The 23,228-nt window shown below is 36.0% G+C and overlaps 1 protein-coding gene across 4 annotated transcripts in view; it reads left to right on the forward strand.

Annotated features, from left to right (window-relative positions):
* mllt3 (MLLT3 super elongation complex subunit) overlaps nucleotides 1-23,228 on the forward strand; it is a 353,405-nt gene that overhangs the window by 275,542 nt on the left and 54,635 nt on the right. For 3 of the 4 annotated variants that reach the window (XM_039759174.1, XM_039759177.1, XM_039759176.1), the window contains 3 exons: nucleotides 1,736-1,835; nucleotides 16,588-16,659; nucleotides 22,853-22,924. In XM_039759174.1, the coding sequence (XP_039615108.1) occupies nucleotides 1,736-1,835; nucleotides 16,588-16,659; nucleotides 22,853-22,924 (244 nt within the window). Of the gene's footprint in view, nucleotides 1-1,735; nucleotides 1,836-16,587; nucleotides 16,660-17,065; nucleotides 17,391-22,852; nucleotides 22,925-23,228 lie in introns of those variants that run through there. The other variant, XM_039759178.1, reaches the window with a different exon arrangement.

A 23,228-nucleotide genomic window follows, 5' to 3' on the forward strand; every position in this document is an offset into this window, starting at 1 on the left:
TAACCACACATTTTCAATGGAGAAAGATGACACAAATTCCAGATCCAATGAAGCTGAACAAATTTGTATGCCAGCAAACAATATCAAAACATCCATGAAAAAATCCCAAATTACTTTTATCACATTATTCAAATGTGAATTACTTACAGTGTCCTAAACATTTTTTATATTGTTAAATAAACCCATTTGTGGATAATCCCCTTCTTCACAACAATGATGTGTGGTAAATGCCTAAATAGCATTTGGCTTTTGAAGTACAGATATACCTGCCCCATCATTCATTCCTTAGGAGTCCTGCCTAATAAAGGCTCATGCATTGGCTACCATGGTGCCAGAAGCATCATCTTTTCCAATGAGCCTCTCTCTCCCCATTTTCCTTTGCACTTATCACTCCAGTTTTTCTTTTGGTTTTGCTTTCTCTTACGGATCACTCTTAACACCTCACATACCAGAAATTGAGGATCACTGTTCTATACCACAATATTTGGATCACCTGAAGGATTACCAACCCACATTCTATATAGCAGTCGTATTCCCTCAAACTGGAAATAATCAAATCCTTTTTTATGATAATCTGTTCAAAACATTTTTAGAATTTGGTAGGAAATTGTTAAGATAATTCTCAAGTAAGCATGCCGGGCCTATGCATAACATTTTGCTTTTGTAGGCTGTTTTACGATATAAACCATTTTAGATTGGTCTATTTGCATAACTGCCTTTATCAGGGTTTGAATCCTGAGTGTTTTTTTTATTTGTTTACAAAGGAAATGTTTACTTTTATTAATCTTTATGAATTGTTTTCTTTTATAATGTTTTGTTTCCAATTGATTGCTTTATTTGGGGTAATTTCAGTATTTTCTGGATGTTTTAACCTAAAGTTTAATCCAAGAAATGGACTAGAGGAATAAAGGATACTAAGAATATGGTCCTCTTTAAGTTCTAATTTGTATTTCATCTTATGGTAGATGGTAAACTTATTTAACACCACTCTTGCCACTCTAACTCTCAAACAACAGACAAATACCTCTACCAAGCTTATGCAATGTGTGTGGAAAATTTCTGTAAATATACTTTCAATGTAATTACTGAATTTGTTTCTTCCACCTATATATAACTTTTTCCAGCTTTTGATTTAATGTGTCTGAATATTTTGTATCCATTTATATAATAAAACTATATACTGTGTATATCTAACATTTTCATTTATGAAATAATTCTATACTCTGTGTATATGTAACCTTTTTATATTTTGCATTTATTATACCATTATTGCAGTTTCAGGTTTTAAGTTAAATGCATTCATGTATTCATGCACCTCCTTATTTGCTTTGTCCAAATCAATGTCTCATATTATCTCAGCCTACCATTTCAGAAATTGAATCGGAGCCGAAGTCCACCCCAGTTACATTACTAGTCCATTTTAGAGTACACACAAATGGATCCATTTCATCCTAATTACTTACCCTTATCATCCAAAATCTTGCAGAGTCCAACCAGAAAACTGATGAACATGGGGATGACATGTTACTCACAAAAGTGATATAGCAGTAACGCTACCTACTGCATTATTTTCTTGCTTCTCATTTTATTCATAAATCTATATACTTTTAACAAGGCTTTGTAGTTTTCTGTCTAGTTACATAGTCAGCATTTTATAAAAGGCTTGTAAAAAGAAAAGTGTTTCAGATATGTTGAAATGGTGCAAGATTAGTTACTGAAGTTGTTTTGTTAACAGGGTTAGCTTGAGTGACGGCAGTGATAGTGACAACAGTGCTGCTTCTTCACCACCGCCTCATAGTGAAACACCAGCTTTACTCAAAACAAGCAATAACCAGGTATGCTTAAAACATTAACAAATATAAAAATGTATGTAATTAAATGTACAATATTATTTCTTGGCCTTTTGGACCTATCCTTGTATTATTTGAAGTCCAGGGCTAGATTTATAAAATGGGCATGTTTATGTAGATTTTCAAACTATGGTCCAGCAATGTGATTTACTTTTACAGAAAATCTGCCTTCTATGTATCCTTCAGTCTCTCATTCTCTGATGTAAAAAATATTCCTTACAGCTGACTGAAGAATATACCTTACTTCCCATTTCCTTCAACTGTTCATCTTACAAAGTACAAATTGATTTGTTGATTAGTTCTTAACTTCCTAGCTGTGCAGTTTAGTTCCATCATTAATATTAAGGATGACAGAGACCCAAATAATAACTGGTTGTGCTTGCCTGACACTGATGGATCAGTGGGAAAGAAATAGTAGAGTTCCAATATACGTTCAATCTCAGACATCAACAAAATGTAATAATTTATCATATGGGGAATCTGTATATTTTAATCCAACTGATCGATTTGGAGCCAATGTATCTTTACTTCAGAGCAGACTCCAAAATACTCAAGGGAAATAAATGGGGTATGTAAAATTTATGACAAAAGATAATTTCACACACAAAAAGAAGTGCCACAGCGGTTCTTTTCTATTACAGGCATGCTAGAAATCTTTCATGTCTGTATTTTACAACACCTAAAATTTTTTCAAAGATTGCAGGTATCCGAGTGGACTTCATGTTAGGCTTACAATGTATTTCATTTAATAGTGAGTTTCCAACAGAGTTGCATTGCTGCGTTTGTGGAATGGGGAGCTTTTACTATATTTTATTCAGAAAATAGCGATTGAATAAAAATTTCTTTAACCTAAATCAGTCTTGGTGTTTCTCAGTGCCGCTGTGACTGTTTCAACCCTTTCTAGAGTTGTGTGTCCAGAAAGGACAGGTTCCCCTCTCACTTTCAGACGTAAGGTGTGCTTGGCAACCTTCCTGGTCATATATCATACAACGGTCTCTTGGTTCTGCCTAAAAAGAAGTGCAGTGAGCTGTGAGACATCTAGAGTCTTCATCCACTTCCAAAGTGGTTATCCCAAGGTTCCCAAACTCCCAAAGAGGAGGTGTGACTTGTACCTTTGTAAGAAAGTGGATGCAGTTATAGAAACCTTTGGACACAAAGCCCAAATCAACTCTGGATTAAGTACCATTTCATTACAGGGGAGTTTGCAATAAATCATTTTCAGATCCTGAAGGTAATTTGATTATAACTTCAGTTTAGCATTATATTTGTTATTGAAACCACATAAAATGGGTACATAAAAAAAAAAAAGTAGCTATCCGGCGTGAAAAGATCAGACTCAACACACTTAAAAAGGTTTGGGGCAGCCACCCGTATATTATCCCTGGCTTCAATGGGTTGATTATTTAGACATGTGTCTTGGTTGGTGTCCAGACATGAACTGCTGAAGGTTTGAAAATATGGCAGGTTTAAGTGATTAAACCGGAAATGACGTAAGGGAAGCAGAAGTGACCTTCTTCTGACGTTAGTCTAGGCACCGGAACCAGAAGTGGCATCTTCAATGTGGAGTCAGACAGGTTTACCCGCGGCTGTTCTGTAGAGACAACAGGAGAAGGTTTAGTCCTCCCCGACACCCCTTGGCCTCGCATGGAATTACCTTCGCTTGGTCCATACTACGTCCTCCTACTCACACATGCGTGACACAGGGTTGGCTACTTTCTTTTCCCATGGCTACTATACCATTTTTTACATAAATAGTCAACTTTATCTTGATTTGGTTATTCACAATCTAACACTGTTTTTTGATATTTGCCTAATGGTTGAAGACTATTGGTAAATAGCATCACATGTCAGTGTTTCACACAGCTTGTGTCATAACCTGTAAACGGGTCTAGATGAGTTAAATAAAGGGGCTGTAATTAAGATTTTTATGTGTTATGAAAAACATCCTCAAAAAAGCCAGTTTTGCTTCTTTTCCTTTCTATTTGATTCCTGATACCTTTCTGATACCTTAAATTATTAAATAATCAGAGGTTTTATAAGGAGAGGATAGAGAACGTATCAAGGTATATAGTTAGTCTTATCATGTCCATGCTGTTAAATCTGTGCAGTATTTCTTATTTTAGACAGAAGTTGTCACAGATAGACAAACGCATAAGGATTTTCATGAAGACATCTAAACAGAACAGATGAAACAATGTAGCAATACCGATTCCAAGGAATACCCTGTGAAACCTGTGGATTAATGAAAGTAGAAAATATAAGATGCTACTCCTTCTCTACTTTCCCAAGAGACAATTTTGTAAACATTTTGTAAATGTACTCCAGCAGAAACAATGGATTACTTGTTACCTAGGAGATTCTGAACCTCTTACTAATTGGATTGCAAAAAGTCAGGTCTTCCAGTTATTCCAAAGTCATGTTGACTTTGTTGATTTAAAACCCCTGAAATTTTACTTTCATTTTGCTGTTATGTTTTTGATAGGGTTCACATTTAGCAACATGCTTGTTTACCTCATATAACAGTACAACGTCAATAAACACAGTAGCATGATATGTGGTCTGTGCGCATTTTTCATAAGATCTGGACATTTCCAAAATACCTTTTCCATGTTGGCTTTACTACAACACGGCAGTACAGACTCAGCACATTTTTAAAGAAAATACTATGACTGCATTTTTTTATTCTGCTTTTTCTAGTTGAAAGGAGAGAAGCTGAAAGAGACTCCTTATTTATTTTTCTCTCTTTATCTTTCTAATTTGTTTCATAACTCTCTTGGTATAGACCACAGACAAAGAAAGTGCTAGGATAGAGATGTGGTGACATTGTGGTGTATTGTGCAACCGTAATGTTGTTTGAGATTTTTATGAGAGCTCTGACCTTGCTTCCTTAGTTGTTTAACACTAGAATTACCGGAGCCTACAAAAACACTTGCAGATCTGGGACACCTTTAATACCATCACACCTCTCCTCCAGCGTGTTTTGTCATCTAAATGTGCTGATAAAGACAAGCTGCAAACAGCCGGCTATTCCATCCCCCCACCGACTTAGAACGTGCACGAGCTTCTCCCAGCTTATGCCTTGATTGATTATCTGGGAGTGAAATGGAGTTTTAGAGTGGATATAACTGGTCGTTATCTGGAACACACGCATTTCATGTGTGTTCCGTTTCTACAGTAATCTATGTAAACACATTGTTAAAACAGAAACTTTTACAATAATAGTAATAAATGTTACAAAAATGTAGGCATAAACTAAAAAATGTGTCCAAACATTATATAAAACACTTTCACAAAAGATTCAAGAATGATACAACAGCTTCTGTGGCGTACTGTTCAGATTTGCTGACTCTGAACACAATTACCGTGCCTCAGAGACCCCAGCCCGATTCTCCACTGGGGAGAAAATTTTTTTTTTTCTTTTTAACCATCGCCGCTTTGCCTGCCTGCCTGCCTGAACTGCCTGTCTATCTATATAGTAATAACAGTAATTTCATTATTGTACAGCAGCTTCCCTGTCTGCCTATCATATAGTGCCTTTCCTTCCTATCTATCTATATATCTATCCCCTTAGATCTATTACTAGCAAAATACCCGCGCTTCGCAGCGGAGAAGTAGTGTGTTAAAGAAGTTATGAAAAAGAAAAGGAAACATTTTAAAAATAACGTAACATGATTGTCAATGTAATTGCTTTGTCATTGTTATGAGTGTTGCTGTCACACATACATATACATATATATATATATATACATATATATATATATATACACACACACACGCATATATATATATTATATATATATGTATATATATAATATACACTCTGAAGAGTGTCTGGGAGGCTGTAGTCACTGATCCACAAAAAGCTGATCGTCAACAGATCAAGAAACTGACAGACTCCATGAATGGAAAGGCTTATGACTGTTATTGGAAAGAAGGGTGGCTATATTGGTCATTGATTGATTGATTTATTTTTTGAAATGTCAGAGATGTTTATTTGTAAATTTTGAGGTATTTGTTTATTATTCTCACTATAACAGATGAAAATAAACAAGTGAGATGGGAAAATTTTCATTTTTCCTTTAGTTGCATAATAAATCTGCACACTAATAGTTGCCTAATAATTGTGCACATATGTATTCCCCTGATGATGTTCACACTCACATTTCCTTTGTGAAACATTCAGGTTTATTAACATTTTGGACTGACTGATAGCACTGTTTGTTCCATATTAAAATTAATCCTCAAAAATACAACTTGCCTAATAATTCTGCACTCCCTGTATATATATATATATATATATATATATATATATATATATATATATATATATATATATATACTAGCAAAATACCAAGGCTTCGAGCGAGAAGTAGTGTGTTAAAGAAGCAATGAAAAGAAAAGGAAACATTTTGAAAATAACGTAACCTGATTGTCAATGTAATTGTTTTGTCACTGTTGTGAGTGATGCTATATATATATATATATATATATATATATATATATATATATATATATATATATATATATATATATCTATATCTATATATATATACATACATACACACACACATATATAAACATATATATACATATACATACATATCTACATATATACACACACAGCTATTTTGTATCAGTGCAATACGCTGTTTGTTAAACGGTTGACTCCGCTCTTACGTGCAATAACAAATCAAATCATTCAGTTGTCTTTGCTCATATGTCATTTTAGAGCTGGACGCCTGGCATCTTTTTTTGGCCACAAGTTCGTTTCTGTTTGGTGTGAGGTTCTGTGTTGTGGAGATTCTCAGGATGCATTGCCGGTGCTCATCAGTGAGGCGACTCCTGTGTGCTGTTTTGTTAGTCTTTATCACTGAGAAGAGCTTCTCACACAGATATGTGCTACCAAACATGCACAAGGTTCGAGCCGCATGTAGACGGACTTTTTTTGTTCTTCAAAGTCACCAAAGCGCCGTGCAAACTCAGTGCGCAATAACTCTAGCCGCAATAACTTGCAGCATCATAAGGTAGACTTGATTAACGCGTAAGTGTTAGGTAAGGCAGCTGAAGCGCTGCATTATGGGATCTGTAGTTTATTGTGTTACCAGCGCTTCATATACCCGGCTTTAATAACAATAATACAGTATATAAAATGATCTCGGGCGGATATAATTACATGCCGGGCCGGATGTGGCCCGCGGCCCTTGAGTTTGACACATATGGACTAAATAGAACTTGAAAAGATATATTTTTTCAAATGTGATCGCACAATTCAGATAGAAATGACGCGCACTACAGCCTGCATGCCTCAATAAGTCATCCTTCCCTCGCTCTTAATTTTTTACCGTTCATCTAATGAATACACTGAGTATGGCTTTACCAAAACAATCATTGATTGCGAATAAAGTATCCATTATTCGAGTATGTAGATCGGGTTATATATATATACATATATATATACCCGCGTATCGCAGCGGAGAAGTAGTGTGTTAAAAAAGCTATGAAAAAGAAAAGGGAACATTTTAAAAATAACATAACATGACTGTCAATATACAGTATTTGTTTTGTGAGTGTTACTGAGTGTTGCTGTCATCAAGGATTTGATTATCATTATTTCTTTCAATCAGGTTCGTATTTGTAGGATGTGTTGTGTTCAAGTTACATTCCGTGTTTGTCAATCGTTGTAAAGATGACAGGATTCATTCATCGATTCGTTTCTTACTGCATCAATAAACAGCTCGTCTTCTTCTTTATCTGAGACCTGACACACTGCATGCACGGGTTTTTTTTACACTGTCTTCCTTTAGCGGGACATTGACTTTTTCCAAAGTGTGCTTTGTTTTGGATATATGAATATGCTTGTATGTATCAAACGCTTCATATTTTTTGCTGCCTTTTCAATTGTGTAATTCGGTTTTTGTTCAGCGCTCTTTGGAACTGTTGCTTTTATCTGTGCACTGCGCCAGTTCACTTGAGCTCGGTGTACATGCATCGAAGTTTCCCAGCTGTGCTGGTGCCATCTCATGCTATGTCCATGGCTGTATTTAATGTTACCTTAGTCCTGGCACTTAAAACTTTCTCTCGCAGTTTCGCTGAGTTTGTACCAAACACCACCCTGACCATCTCATCTTCCTCTGCATAAGCACAGTCTTTAACCCGTGAATATTTAGTGGGAGTTTGCTATTGGATTGCCGCTGACGGATGGCCTTATATGGGCAGGCACTAAATTACAAACGCCAGCGGCAGCCTGTCTATGAACTTAATTTAAAGTGTAGGTTTACATCGTGCTTTGTTTCCGAAGTAGCAGAACTCATGAATATGGTTGTATATGTCACTCGCCGCTTCTTATTGTTTCGCTGCCTTCTCAATTATATAATGCATGTTTTCTTCAGCGCTTTTTGAGGTCTTCCTGGTTTTCTATGTACTGCGTGATTACGTGGGAGGCGTGATGATGTCACACGAAACTCTGCCCCACGGCGTTGAAGCTCATCTCCATTACAGTAAATGGAGAAAAACTGCTTCCAGTTATGACCATTACGCGTAGAATTTCGATATAAAACCTGCCCAACTTTTGTAAGGAAGCTGTAAGGAATGAACCTGCCAAATTTCAGCCTTCCACCCACACGGGAAGTTGGAGAATTAGTGATGAGTCAGTGAGTGAGTGAGTCAGTGAGTGAGTGAGTGAGGGCTTTGCCTTTTATTAGTATAGATATATACATACATACATACATGCGCACATACATATATATATATATATATATATATATATATATACACACAGACATATGTATATACAGATCTACATATATACACACATATATATATATATATATATATACACGTATCCACATATATATATATATAGGGTGGGCCATTTATATGGATACACCTTAATAAAATGGGAATGGTTGGTAATATTAACTTCCTGTTTGTGGCACGGTGTAAACCGTAAGTTTAAATTAAGTCTATGGACACGCTCCCGCTGCCGTTTGTCATGCCTTCGTCGAATACTTTATTCGCGAGATACAAGTTTAATGAGAAGACACGAGGTATAAACGAGACTTTGGATCACTTTGTAACGGAATTAAAATTGATGTAGTGAGAAACTTTTAAGTGCCAGGTCTTAGCTAACATTAAATAAAGCCGTGGACATCGCAACATCACACAAGAGAGCAGCTCACGTGAACTGACTGAACGCAGTACGAGTGATCACTTCCATGCATCAAACCTGTTCAAATAACGCATTACACAATTGACAAGGTGGGAAAAGAATATGCTCCGAGCTGAGCTCCACAGCTAACTCGATCTTGCGGGAGCACCTTTGTCACGCTGCCACCAAATACTCTTAGAAAAATCCACAAGTTAATGCACACGCTGTCTCTAGAGTTTCTCCACACTCAATGTATTCCTCGCATCCCCGTTATACCCTCTGATCTCCCATTCAATTCAGATGCCTCCACTTCCCAGTAAGGCTCTGCTGCGCGATGACAAGTAATAAGTCTCAGGGACAGACCCTACAAAAGGTTGCCATTGATTTCAGGTAAGATTGCTTTTCTCCTGGACAACTATACGTTGCATTCTCAAGAGTGAGCTTGCACAGCTTCGTCATATTACAACCGGAGTGCTGAACTGACAACGTGCTATATAAAGAGAACTATAACAATCGTAATAAACAAACAATAAAACAGCGGAGAACCTGTGGATTAAATAAAAAGGCAGCTTCCTTGGCGAAGCAAGGAAAAAGGATGGCCTTATATGTCGTTCGTTTATAAAACAGCAGAGAAGCTGTGTAAAGGCTGCTTCACAAAAAACCAGCGGAGCGCCTTATATGAGCAGGCAGTCAGCTAAAGAAGGTAATCAATAAATATCTAGGGTGGGCCATTTATATGGATACACCATAATAAAATGGGAATGGTTGGTGATATTAACTTCCTGTTTGTGGCACATTAGTATATGTGAGGTGGAAAACTTCACAAGAAAAACAATGGTGTGCTTGGTTTTAACATAACTTTATTCTTTCATGAGTTATTTAAGTTAAGTTTCTGACCACTTATAAAATGTGATCAATGTGCTGCCCATTGTGTTGGATTGTCAATGCAACCCTCTTCTCCCACTCTTCACACACTGATAGCAACACCGCAGGAGAAATCCTAGCACAGGCTTCCAGTATCCGTAGCTTCAGGTGCTGCACATCTCGTATCTTCAGAGCATAGACAATTGCCTTCAGATGACCCCAAAGATAAAAGTCTAAGGGGGTCAGATCAGGAGACCTTGGAGGCCATTCAACTGACCCACGACGACCAATCCACTTTCCAAGAAACTGTTCATCTAGGAATGCTCGGACCTGACACCCATAATGTGGTGGTGCACCATCTTGCTGGAAAAACTCAGGGAACGTGCCAGCTTCAGTGCGTAAAGAGGGAAACACATCATCATGTAGCAATTTCGCATATCCAGTGGCCTTGAGGTTTCCATTGATGAAGAATGGCCCCACTATCTTTTACCCCATATACCACACCATACCATCAATTTTTTTGTTCCAACAGTCTTGGAGGGATCTATCCAATGTGGGTTAGTGTCAGACCAGTAGCGGTGGTTTTGTTTGTTAACTTCACCATTCACATAAAAGTTTGCCTCATCACTGAACAAAATCTTCTGTGTAAACTGAGGGTCCTGTTCCAGTTTTTGTTTTGCCTATTCTGCAAATTCAGTGCGCCGATCTGGGTCATCCTCGTTGAGATGCTGCAGTAGCTGGAGTTTGTAAGGGTGCCATTTGTGAGTAGCTAATATCCGTCGAAGGGATGTTCGACTAATGCCACTCTGCAGTGACATGCGGCAAGTGCTACGCTGTGGGCTCTTGCTCAATGAAGCTAGGACAGCCACTGATGTTTTTTCATTAGTGACCGTTTTCATGTGTCCACATTTTGGCAAATCCAACACTTAACCAGTTTTACGAAACTTAGCAAGCAGTTTGCTAACTGTAGCATGGGAGATGGATGGTCTCGTAGGGTGTCTTGCATTGAAATCTGCTGCAATGAACCGGTTCCTGCATTCACCAGACATCAACACAGTTTCTATCCGCTCCTCACGTGTTAACCTCTGTGACATGTCAATGGCTGTAAACAAAGAGAAATTTGTAAATAACTCATGAAAGAATAAAGTTACGTTAAAACCAAGCACACCAATTTTTTCTTGTGAAATTCCCAATAAGTTTGATGTGTCACATGACCCTCTTCCTATTGAAAAAACAAAAGTTGGATCCAAAATGGCCGACTTCAAAATGGTCACCATGGTCACCACCCATCTTGAAAAGTTTTCCCCCTCACATATACTAATGTGCCACAAACAGGAAATTAATATCACCAACCATTCCCATTTTATTATGGTGTATCCATATAAATGGCCCACCCTAGATATTTATTGATTACCTTCTTTAGCTGACTGCCTGCTCATATAAGACGCTCCGCTGGTTTTTTGTGAAGCAGCCTTTACACAGCTTCTCTGCTGTTTTATAAACGAACGACATATAAGGCCATCCTTTTTCCTTGCTTCGCCAAGGAAGCTGCCTTTTTATTTAATCCACGTGTTCTCCGCTGTTTTATTGTTTGTTTATTACGATTGTTATAGTTCTCTTTATATAGCACGTTGTCAGTTCAGCACTCCGGTTGTAATATGATGAAGCTGCGCGAGCTCACTCTTGAGAATGCAACGTATAGTTGTCCAGGAGAAAAGCAATCTTGCCTGAAATCAATGGCAACCTTTTGTAGGGTCTGTCCCTGAGACTTATTACTTGTCATCGCGCAGCAGAGCCTTACTGGGAAGTGGAGGCATCTGAATTCAATGGGAGATCAGAGGGTATAACGGGGATGCGAGGAATACATTGAGTGTGGAGAAACTCTAGAGACAGCGTGTGTATTAACTTGTGGATTTTTCTAAGAGTATTTGGTGGCAGCGTGACAAATGTGCTTCCGCAAGATCGAGTTAGCTGTGGAGCTCAGCTCGGAGCATATTCTTTTCCTACCTTGTCAATTGTGTAATGCGTTATTTGAACAGGTTTGATGCATGGAAGTGATCACTCGTACTGCGTTCAGTCAGTTCACGTGAGCTGCTCTCTTGTGTGATGTTGCGATGTCCACGGCTTTATTTAATGTTAGCTAAGACCCCCAGCACTTAAAAGTTTCTCGCTACAGCAATTTTAACTCCGTTACAAAGTGATCCAAGGTTTCGTTTATACCTCGTGTCTTCTCATTAAACTTGTATCTCGCGAATAAAGTATTCGACGAAGGCATGACAAACGGCAGCGAGAGCGTGTCCATAAACTTAATTTAAACTTACGGTTTACACCGTGCGTTGTTTTTGCAGTAGCTGCACTTATGAATAAGCTTGTATGCGTTTTTCTTCAGCGCTCTTTGGGAGCTCTTCCTTCTTTTCTACGTACTGCGTTCACAGTCAGTTCACGTGATTACGTGGGAGGCGTGATGATGTGACACACAGCTCCTCCCCCGACGGCCATCGAGCTAAAGTCCATTACAGTATATGGAGAAAAATAGGTTCCAGTTATGACCATTACACGTAGAATTTCGAAATGAAACGTGCCCAACTTTTGTAAGTAAGCTGTTAGGAATGAGCCTGCCAAATTTCAGCCTTCGTGCATGCGTGCTTGCTTGCGTGCTTGCTTGGCCTTTTACTAGTATAGATACAGTGTCTATGGGGTGTCAAACAGGCAATTACAATGATTTTTAGAATATATAAAGTCATTCCTGAATATATAAACTCAGAGTTAGAATATACTATATAAAGTCATTACCGAATATATAAAGTCAGTGTTGGAATATATAACCTCATTCCTGAATATATAAATTTAAAGTCAGATTATATTGATATTGATTGAAATGACTCAGGCAAATTTTTAGTAAACTCAAATATTTAAAAAAAAATCCCACTGTTCAGTTAATTCATTCAAAATGATGTATCTGCCTGGCATTTTGAACACTATATTTATTTATTCTTTTTGTATGGGCGCATTTTTGGACGAACCTCACAAGCCCGATCGACTCTGAGTGGCTTTTTTGTCTAAGTTTACCTTTCACTAGTACCAGTGAAATGACAAGCATGGAAATTTTATATATTCCAACGCTGACTTTATATATTCAAAAATGAATTTATATATTCCGACGCTGACTTTATATAATCAGGCTCTGACGTTATATATAATCGGGAATGATTTTATATAGAGAGACAGACAGGCAGAGAAGTCACTATTTTTATATATATCTAGTGACTTCTCTGCCTGTCTGTCTCTTTATTACTTAGTGCTCTGTCTATCTGTGTGTTATAGATCTTAAAAATAACAGTAATAAGGACACTTGTTTATGTTAATTGCAGTCTAAATTGTTAAAAATATTTTAAAAGGAGCATTGCACATGAAAATATAACGATCTCACTGACAGTGCATACCAATTTATAAATTTTATGTCCATTTGAGGTTAAAAAGAAAAAAAATATAGCACTTTTTCCCCAACGGAGAATTGAACTCCAGTCTTTGAGGCACAGCAAGCCTACTGTCCTCTGAGTCAGCAAATCTTACCATTAAGCCATGGAAGCTGTTGCATCATTCTTGAACCTTTTGTGAAAGTGTTTATTTGATGGTTGGACTTCATGCTTCACACATTCTATAGTTTGTTTTAACAACGTGTTTACACAGATTACTGTTGAAACGGAACACACATGAAATGTGTGTGTTCCAAATAACAATCTATTATTTCCACTGTAAAACTCCACTTCATTCCCAGATAATCAATCAAGGCATGAGCTGGGAGAAGTTTGTGCATGTTCTAAGTCGGTGGGGGGATGGAATAGCCGGCTGCTTGTAGCTTGTCTTTATCAGCACATTTAGATGACAAAAGACGCTGGCGGAGAGGTGTGATGGGATTTAAGGTGTCCCGGATCTGTGAGTGTTTTCGTAGGCTCTTGTAATTCTAGTGTTAAACAGCATACAACTGATTATACAAAGAAATCAGGAATAACTTTGTGGAATTAATTGGTTAATGGGGGTTTGTAGCATGAATGTGTATGTTATGTCTTGACCAAGTGAAGTAAAGCCATAGTGTACCCACCATTTAAAGACAATAGTCTAGGTTTGGGTCCTTGTGTGTATTCTGGGCCACACACTAGTTCTTAATGTGAGATTTTGTTTGAGTTTTTGTGTGTGTGGTTTAGGCCAGGGATATAATTTCAGTATAGAGAACCAATGGGTACCTATGTATATTTAAACCATAGTTAAAAGTCCAGACCATAAAGCAAACTGCAACTTGTGGTCTGGACTAAATGTGATTTCTATGCCATGCTTTTGTGTGATCTTTGCCATAGTCATAGTTTTAATGTTCCACATTCTTCTGTGTAATAAAATCATGAGGCTGAAGCCATAATAGCACTCTGAAATATGAATTTTAAAATTCATTACAATTTAAATGAAGGCTTTATGCAGTTTACATAAACACATCTAATTTAAAATATTAAAAGTAAGATTTTCAACCAAAAAACTTTTACAGGCTATTGCAATATCAAAGTAAAAGTAGGTTACTACATGGAACGCAGTGTTGCCCCCTGCATCCTTTAACACTAGAATCCCAGAAGCCTACGAAAAAAGTTGTAATGCTGGGCCATCATAAATTCCTTTCCACCTCTTGATCAGCGTCTGTTTTGCAAATGTGTTAGTCAGCACTGGCAGCAGGCAGTCTGCTATCCCATCCCCCACCAACTCAGCTGAAGTCAGTTGCAAAGTTTTCTCAGTTCATCGGTTTATCTGAGTGTGAGGTGTCTGGAATTGTATAGGGTAAATACTATATTTTTATTTGGAATTATTTTATTTCATGTGTGTTCCAGTCCTACAATGATCTGGGTAAATGTAGGATGGCAGGAAATATGAGGCAAGAAATACAGAACACATAACTAAAACAAACTTTTCATGTTATAGTGATAATGACAAAATGCTGACTTGAAGTGTATAATATGTGAAGACTGGAGTCCAAATATCAAACAAACATTTTCACTAAAGGTATAATAATTTGGGCTTTGGTTTTTACACATTGACAGCAACATGTAAATTGAATAATTTCTATTTATTCAGTTGTATTGTTGAATACTTGTTTTGTTATACCTTTGAAAGTTTTTATCTGATATTTGGACTTTAGTCTTCATACATTATACAATTTATATAAACATTTTGTCGATTATTAATATTACATGAAAAAAATTTCTGTTTTAGTTATGTGTTCAACATTTCTTGCTTCATATTTCCTGTCATTCTACATTTACTCAGATTGTGGTAGGCACAGAGCACACATGAAATAAATTAAAAAGAAACATAAAAATGTGTTCTTATGTCTCGTATTCTGAGTAGACATTTTTGGGGGACCCTTGCCCTTCCCAGATAATTGAAGATTGATCAGTATTAACATTATGAGTACAAATAATGCCTTTTAATAGAGTTGTTGTGTGCCAGTTGACAACAATGATGACTTGGGTGGATTTCAACAGTAGTGGGTATCAATATGAGTTAATGAGAAACATCAAACCTGTAGGGGTGTACACCTACAAAATGATGAAGTTGCTTCACAACCCAGAGAAAAATATCTAGCCAAAAGATCCTGTCATCAGAAACAGGTAAGGGACTGGTTCAGTTGGGAACAGTCAGTCAATCAACAGCCAAATGCAACAGTGGTGTAGTAAGTGGCATGTGGAAATGGACTATTTTTTCACAAAACCCAAAACATATGAATGCAACTCGATAACTACACGTTGCTGTCAGCCAGGTGCACACTTTCATGACAACAGTACTCTCATCTTTGCATTAACTTTGTTAGGACAAGGCTAGGAAAATCAATTAAAGGTTCCAGAAGCATATTAGTAAATTTGTTTTTACACGATGCCCCCTCCATCCAGGTCTTATGCCAGGAAAATATCTATGGCTGGAGATTCAATAAGATATTTGGAGAACACATGTACCACCAGGTAATTTACAAAAAATTTGGAGGATGTTAAAATGGCATTGAACTAGAAACAAGTGTAGCAATTAAGTAATGCAGTTCTAGTTCTAATTCTTGCTGCACTGTTATGAGTTTACTGAAGAGTGTACATTTTTACAGTAGATTGTTTTTGATATAAATAAGTGAACTTATATTCTTATCCTGTATACTGAGAAGCTGTCTTAATTTTGAAATATTTCTATGCAAGTAAATATTGATGTTTGATAGTTTAAAAAGTATGGGACTAAATTGAATGTAGTCAAACTTAAGATAAATCACCTTTAATGTTACATTTTTAGTATTGCTCTGCTAACTGTATTCTGTATATATTTTTATACAGAATTTAATGGCAGGTTATTTTTATCCATTCACCATTCTCATATCAATGGAGAAGTCAAATGATGATTACAGAAAGGCATGATTTGTTTTATATATAAATACAGTTAAGCTTCAACACTACTGTATATGAATGAGTTAATATTATGATTCCAAGTTCCATCTATAGATGTATTTAAAATGCTTTAGAAGTATAAAATATCCAGCTCTTAAAAGTTTCTAACAGCCTAAGAACACGTCAAAATTCTAACATTTGTGAAAGTACGATTATGATATACATCATAACATTTGCTTCTTAAATTATACAAATGTTGTTATTTTCTTAATATATTATGAATTTTTAATTATTTAAATCTCTAAACTTTTTTTTATTATAGATTTTAGAAGTTAAAAGTCCAATAAAACAAATGAAACCTGAAAAAACAGTTAAGAATGGTGACTGTGAAAAGGTATGTTTATTTGTTTATTAGAAGTTTTGTCCTTTAAACAGATAGAAAGGACAAACAATGGCATCTTTAATCTGAGCTCAGATTTAGAGTTATTGTCATAATTTATCTTAATGATGAAATATAAGTTAAGTTAGACCCTCTGTTTTAAAAAACAAAAATCACAGAATAAGTACAATACAGTGTCCCCATATGATAGTGCAACCTAATCTTTAATTGTCCTCTCTGAATACTTTTTAATCCATGAATAATACTTTTTTTAGAATAATGAAATTAATATTAAACTTTATTATCTTGAATTGATACTGGCACAGTGGTTTTGTGCATAGTTTATATCCCTTGTCCAGTCGTTTTGTGTATGATGTTTCTCTGTTCTCCACATGTCTTCTTAGTTTTTTTTTTCTTCCAGCATCCATAAAGATTTGCTTTTCAGTGGCAATTCCACAATGGGCCCTATAATGGAGTGGTACCCGGTCCAAGGTCATTTACTGCCTTTCACATTGTGCTGCCAGAATAAAATCTTGGCGGCAAACTAGATTAAGTATTTTAAAGGAATATTTTGCATGTTAAATAAATAATTAAAATGGAGAGGACTCCAAAAAAGTAAATTGTTGTGGCTTCTTGCTTGGTAGTTATGCATTTTATTTTACCTCTTTGTTCCAATTAAACTTACCAGACTTCCTTTTAAGGAATATTACCTGTATGTGTGTGTGTATAGTATTTTATTTATTAAAAAAATGCACTATACAAAATTATTTTTCTTTACTGTACTTTTTTTAATGTTTTTTTGTTAACTGGTGTTCTACTAATAATAGAAATAGCTGTGCTACCTAAGACAAGTTCAAATCTAAGTAGTCAATGTAGTAGACCGTAGCGTTAATGTTTGCAATGCATTGTATATATCTCTGTTGTATACCATTTGGTATAGGATTCATAAAAGCAGTGTTAATGTGTATGATGTGCTATCTATTTGAATGACAAAGACGTAGAAACCACATGGACACACAGCCACTTATTCTTTTATTTAGGTGGATTATGACATTTTTGCTACATCCACCCATTTGCTGATGCCAGCTTATTCCATTGAAGTTCAGACTACATAAAGTTGTAAGCTTTGGTCACAAGACAGAAACCTAGAAACCAACTCTGAGTATGTGTATGCTGCATTTAGGGGAGTTTAATCTTGAATATTTTGAAGATCCTGGTAAAGCGCTTACAATATTATCACAAAAAATGCCAGGACCTTGGGATGTGACACTTCATCAAAAAAAAACCAATATTTAAATGTTTGTGCACTGTTAGTGTAAATATGTCCCAGTTTTTGCAGTGTCACAACTCTTTTCAAATTTACACCCCTCAACTAAGGAAAAGTAGTGGTTGATTTATTATTTGTACTTTATATTCTGTAAATAGACATTAATTTATATTCCATTTGCCTTAATGAAAGTTATTGAAAATCACCAAGCAGACAGTGAGATGCAATATGAAGAGTCTTTAAACAAATACATAGCATCTATCCATTATTTAACCAATTGGCGATTCTAGGGATGTTAGCTAGTCAAAATGTGTTTTTATTTGACAGGCACACATTTTCGAGTTTGCATTTTTCTCTGTAAAACTGTGATATTTCTGGAGCTTGTGCTTAGTCTAAAACTGTCCTCATTGCCTTTAAACAAAAAATGGTACTAGAATATCAATGTAATAATCTCTAAGTCTAGTGAATGTTCTTTCAGCATTTTTTCTGGTAAATGGAAATGTTCAATTAAATGCAGCTTGTTAGTTCCTTAGTTGTTAGTGCCTTACATGCCCATTACGTGCATTCATATCTGCACTCCATAAGATATAAATGAAAAAAGTCATTGTTTTTGGTAGAGGTAGTGTTTCATTTTCACTCCAACTCCATTTATTAATTTTAAAATTATTTGACTGTAGGAGACAAAGGCATTCTCTGGCAGCATGAGACACAAGCCAGAAAACAGCTTTGGACAAGACATTGTTCCTGTAATCTGTCATCATCATATGAAATTTTTTTAATGAGTGCACCACGGAACGTGCAGTGTAGTTTGGGTCAGCTGATAACTATGATCTGTTGTATTATCACACTTACTTGCAGAGAGATGGAGTCTGGCCTGGTACAAGATAGAAAAAGACAAGTCTGTATGTTATGAGTGCTACTGACTCAGTTTCCATTTGTCCCTATTTCACAGCAGGTTAATATAGAAATTGATTTTTCAGTCAGGAGTCACACTTGTATCGTTAGTAACACATATACCAGTATTACAGTGACCTTCATTGTTTTCCACAAACATGTGTTACCAGTTCAATCAAGATTATACTTATGAAATTCGCAGATGACACTAAAATTGAAGGGATGGCAGACTCTGAGTAGGCAGCAAAAACAATTCAAAAAGATAGCCTTTAGAACTGAGAGAACACCTGGAAAATGCAGTTTAATGTAGAAAAGTGGAAAGAGTTACACGTGAGCAAAAAGAACAATTATAAATACAAGATGAAAGACACTGTCATACAGGAACCAACCTCTGAAAAGGATTTACAGTTATATGTTGACACTAGGGGGCTCTGCTCGCTTCACTTGCCCAGCCCTCTTACGGGCCCTACGTGCTAGTCATTTCCCAGATATGCCGCTTGCAACAAATTGTGCTATGCTTTTGGATAAACACGAATGTCAACTCTGTCTTTGATATCTCTGTCTTTTAAAACTATTAACGCTGACAATTCGTCACATCATGGTTTATTATATATACAAGCGTGAATCTTTCAGATTCATATAGAAGTCCAAGAAAACTTCTTTGTCTATATTTTTCAGATAAATTTTGTGTAAAGTGAGATACTTTTGGACGTATGGATTTGTATCCATTATTGGCTGTGGAATTTCTAATACGTCTGATCATTTAACTCTTTTAATTCTATGTTGCATCGCTTCTCCGTGATCATAAATATAAACCTGACCGAATTGTGTTTTTTTTTTTAATTAAACTTGTAGTAGCTCTGTCATATCACCTATGTCCATATATTCCATCTCTTTTCGCAATTCTTTTATTTTTCACCGAGTAATAATTTTCTTTTGTTAGCGCTAACGCAATCTTTATTACCACTTTTTTGAGACTTTCAAATTTTAGTACTTTCATCATTAATCTCTAACCTGCTCTGCATATGTATTGCATCAACGTTTTTGAACCTCTTTACAGCGTTCTACTTTGTCTTCTACTCTTTGTCTTTTCTTCTTGTACTCTTTGTCTTTTATTTCCACCCCCGCTTAGACCTGTTAGGATTTCAATTCAGTTCTTGGCACAAAGTCTCGTCTCATGGGACATGAAATTCTCTCTCTGAAAAGTCTAATCTCTTCCCAAGATGTTTTTATATAATAGAGAGACAACGATTTAATCGACAAAGCAATGTACAGAAGCAATTAAAAAGGCAAATAAAATGTTAGTTACATCATAAAAACTGTTGAATTTAAGTCAAAAGACTTTATGCTCAAACTATATAATGCACTAGTAAGACCACATCTGGAGTACTGTGTGCAGTTTTAGAAGAAAGACACAGTAGCACTTGAAGCTGTGCAGAGGAGAGCTACCAAGTGCAAAGCAGGATTTAAGGATATATGCTACTCTGACAGACTCAGAATTAAACCTGTTTAATCTCGAGCAGAGCAGACTGTGTGGGGACTTAATCCAGATATTTAAAATCCTCAAAGGTATTGATAAGATAGATCCAGCAACAATCTTTCGCCTCAAGAGTGAATCACATACTTGAGGAGATCAGAGGAAATTAGGGAGAAGTGCATTTAAAACTGAAGTCATGAAGCACTTCTTTACACCAAGAGTTGTGGGAAAAATTTGGATACGATAACTGGGACAGATTTGTTATTAACTAAACAAATGAGCTTGATGGACTGAATGGTTTCCTCTCGTTTGTCAAATTCCTTATGTTCTAAAATGTGGCTGTCACACCCCAACTTTTACAGTTTGGCCACTCTCTTTTTATTACTTTAATTTCATATCGTGGATATAAGCATAAACCATTGTAGCTTAAAGTTATTGTCAGCTGCAGAAACATGGTTTGCTTTGTCTTATTATACTCCAGCTTTTCTAAGTTGCACCATAGCTTCCTTTATACTGGTGGCTGTTTACATAAGAACTTAAACATATCCTTTTTCTCAAGAAAATAATGTATTTAATTTTCATACATATTGTTGGCTTTGTTTTAATGTCATAAATATGCATAAGAAGTTCAAAAGAAATGTATTCTAAAATTGATATATTTTCTGTTTTGAAGTACAGGGGGTCCTCAGGTTACGGCACAGTTCTGTTCCTACAACAGTGATGTAACCCGAAGTTTGGTGTAAGTCGAAACACACCCTCGCCTAAGTCATTTACCTGTCCCAACACATTTGCAAAACCATATTCTAGAACATAAAAACACAACTAAACCACAGAAAAAAGAAAAGGACATAAATATACTATACTGTACACTGTACTGTAGTAACAGAAAAAATGACAAAAAATGAGTGTAAAAAAAAAAAAAAAATTCCTTACCTTTAATCCTTCTGATCTCTTTACAATGTCTCATTTCACTTCCATCTGAAGACTCAGACTTTCATTTAGGAGCCATGATAAGGGCCAAAAAGTCGCCAAACAAAGCAACACAAACGGAACACTTGTGCCGCGCATAACCAAACTAGTTCGCCAACTCAGTCACTCATATATTGCGTTACTGCATATTCTTCTGCTGCACGCAACCAAACTAGTTTGCCCACATAGTCTGTAAGTACAATGCTAACGGCGTAAGCCGAAACACTCATGTCTCAATTTTGTAAAGTTTTTATGGGAGTGAGCGTTGTAAACATGAAATGTATGTTGAGACGTCGTAACCCGAGGACCCCCTGTATAGTTTATGTATACAGTCATATATTTTTTTTTTTTCATTTTTACAAATCGTGCTTTACCTAAGAACATGTTTGCCATGAATAACAAATGCATGGAACTTTCCCAATGTCGAAAGGAGCATCAACTGATTTTTGAATCGTGGAACAGCCTTCCAGACTTATTGTCAACTCAAAATAGTAGTGTTTGGAATTTTGATTAATTTATATCCACTTAGTCTTGTAAACAGGCGTTCTCCAATGTGAATGATATCAAATGCAAGATAAGAAGTCCGCTTAATGATGTAATGATGTAAGATTGGAATCATGTTTTAAAATTGAAGACTTCACCTACTCACCAAACATGGAACAACTCTGTGCAAATGCAGTGTCAGAAGTCTAATTAAATTGTTTTTCTTTATTGTCTATAAGTACTTGAAGTTTTTTTTTTTGTCTGCGTGTTAAATGCATATATACCCATATCGCGTTTAAAAATCTTATCTTAAACCCCCTTCTCTACCCATTGCGGCTCTTTGTAAATCTTGGTTCAAACATTTACGATAAAATGGCTTTTTGCTTTGAAAAGGTTGCTCTAGGGAAATCTTTGTGTCATCTTTTAATCATCAGATTATTGTCTATTGATGATAATACATTTGCCTATTTCAGTGTGACCTTTTATATTATTTCAGTTATATATTTCAAGTATTTATTATACTTTGTACACTTGATCATTGTGCAGATTTTTGAATTTGTTCTCCCATTATATTTGATTGCCCTGGTTTTTTTTTTTTTAAGTATCCAAATTAATTGCTATTCTGAAATGTTGGGTTAACAACCATATCCATAATTCTCATGATGTCTGGATCAATGCAGTTTGAAACACTATGATCAAAGAAAATGCATGTTTAAAACAAAAAATATAAAGATGTCCTTAAAAGTTGGACATTAAAATGGCAACAGAAGTCCAAAAATGTCATTGTGTTCTCCTGTTGCCTCAAATTCACCTTTACATCTCAGATATAAAGATTATAAATATAGCAAAAATAGTTTTGTTTTTATTGCCTCATTACATATTGAAAGTTTTGTGCATATAGCTACAGTAAAGCTTGCAGAATTACGAATGATGCTCACGTTGATAGCTGTCAAGTTATATGTTTAATTTATAGATTTTATACGCCTTTCCTAAAAAGATAGCTTAGTTTTATTAAATTTTGAAACATTCCTAAAAACTTTGAATCATGGAAATCATTTTGATAGCTATGTACGGGCTTAGTTAAGTGTTATTTACATTTTGTTTCAAATTTCTTCCAGGGTATTTCAGGTTATTACCAGAAGATTAACAACTCAATTTGCACTGCTGAAGATATTACCAAACAAAATCAGGTAAGAATACAAAAGCAGTCAAAATGTATCCAGTGCAAAAGTACCAAATTAATTTGTTGTAGTTTATATTATCCTATACATAAAGTCATTAATTCAGATCTACCCAGATTATTAAAACCACCTATACATTATGTCCCAGAGGTTCTCAATTGGATTCATGTCTGTAGAAAGTGCAGGCCAGTCAATTGCATCAATGCCTTCATCCTCCAGGAACTGGCCACATGAGGCCGGGCATTTTCTTGCATGGTGTTGGCCTCTGAGCACAGGTAGCACTCGAGGAGGGGTTCTTAACCTGAGGTCCATG

The sequence above is a fragment of the Polypterus senegalus genome, chromosome 7 (assembly GCF_016835505.1).
Source record: "Polypterus senegalus isolate Bchr_013 chromosome 7, ASM1683550v1, whole genome shotgun sequence".
Classification (NCBI taxonomy): domain Eukaryota; kingdom Metazoa; phylum Chordata; class Cladistia; order Polypteriformes; family Polypteridae; genus Polypterus; species Polypterus senegalus.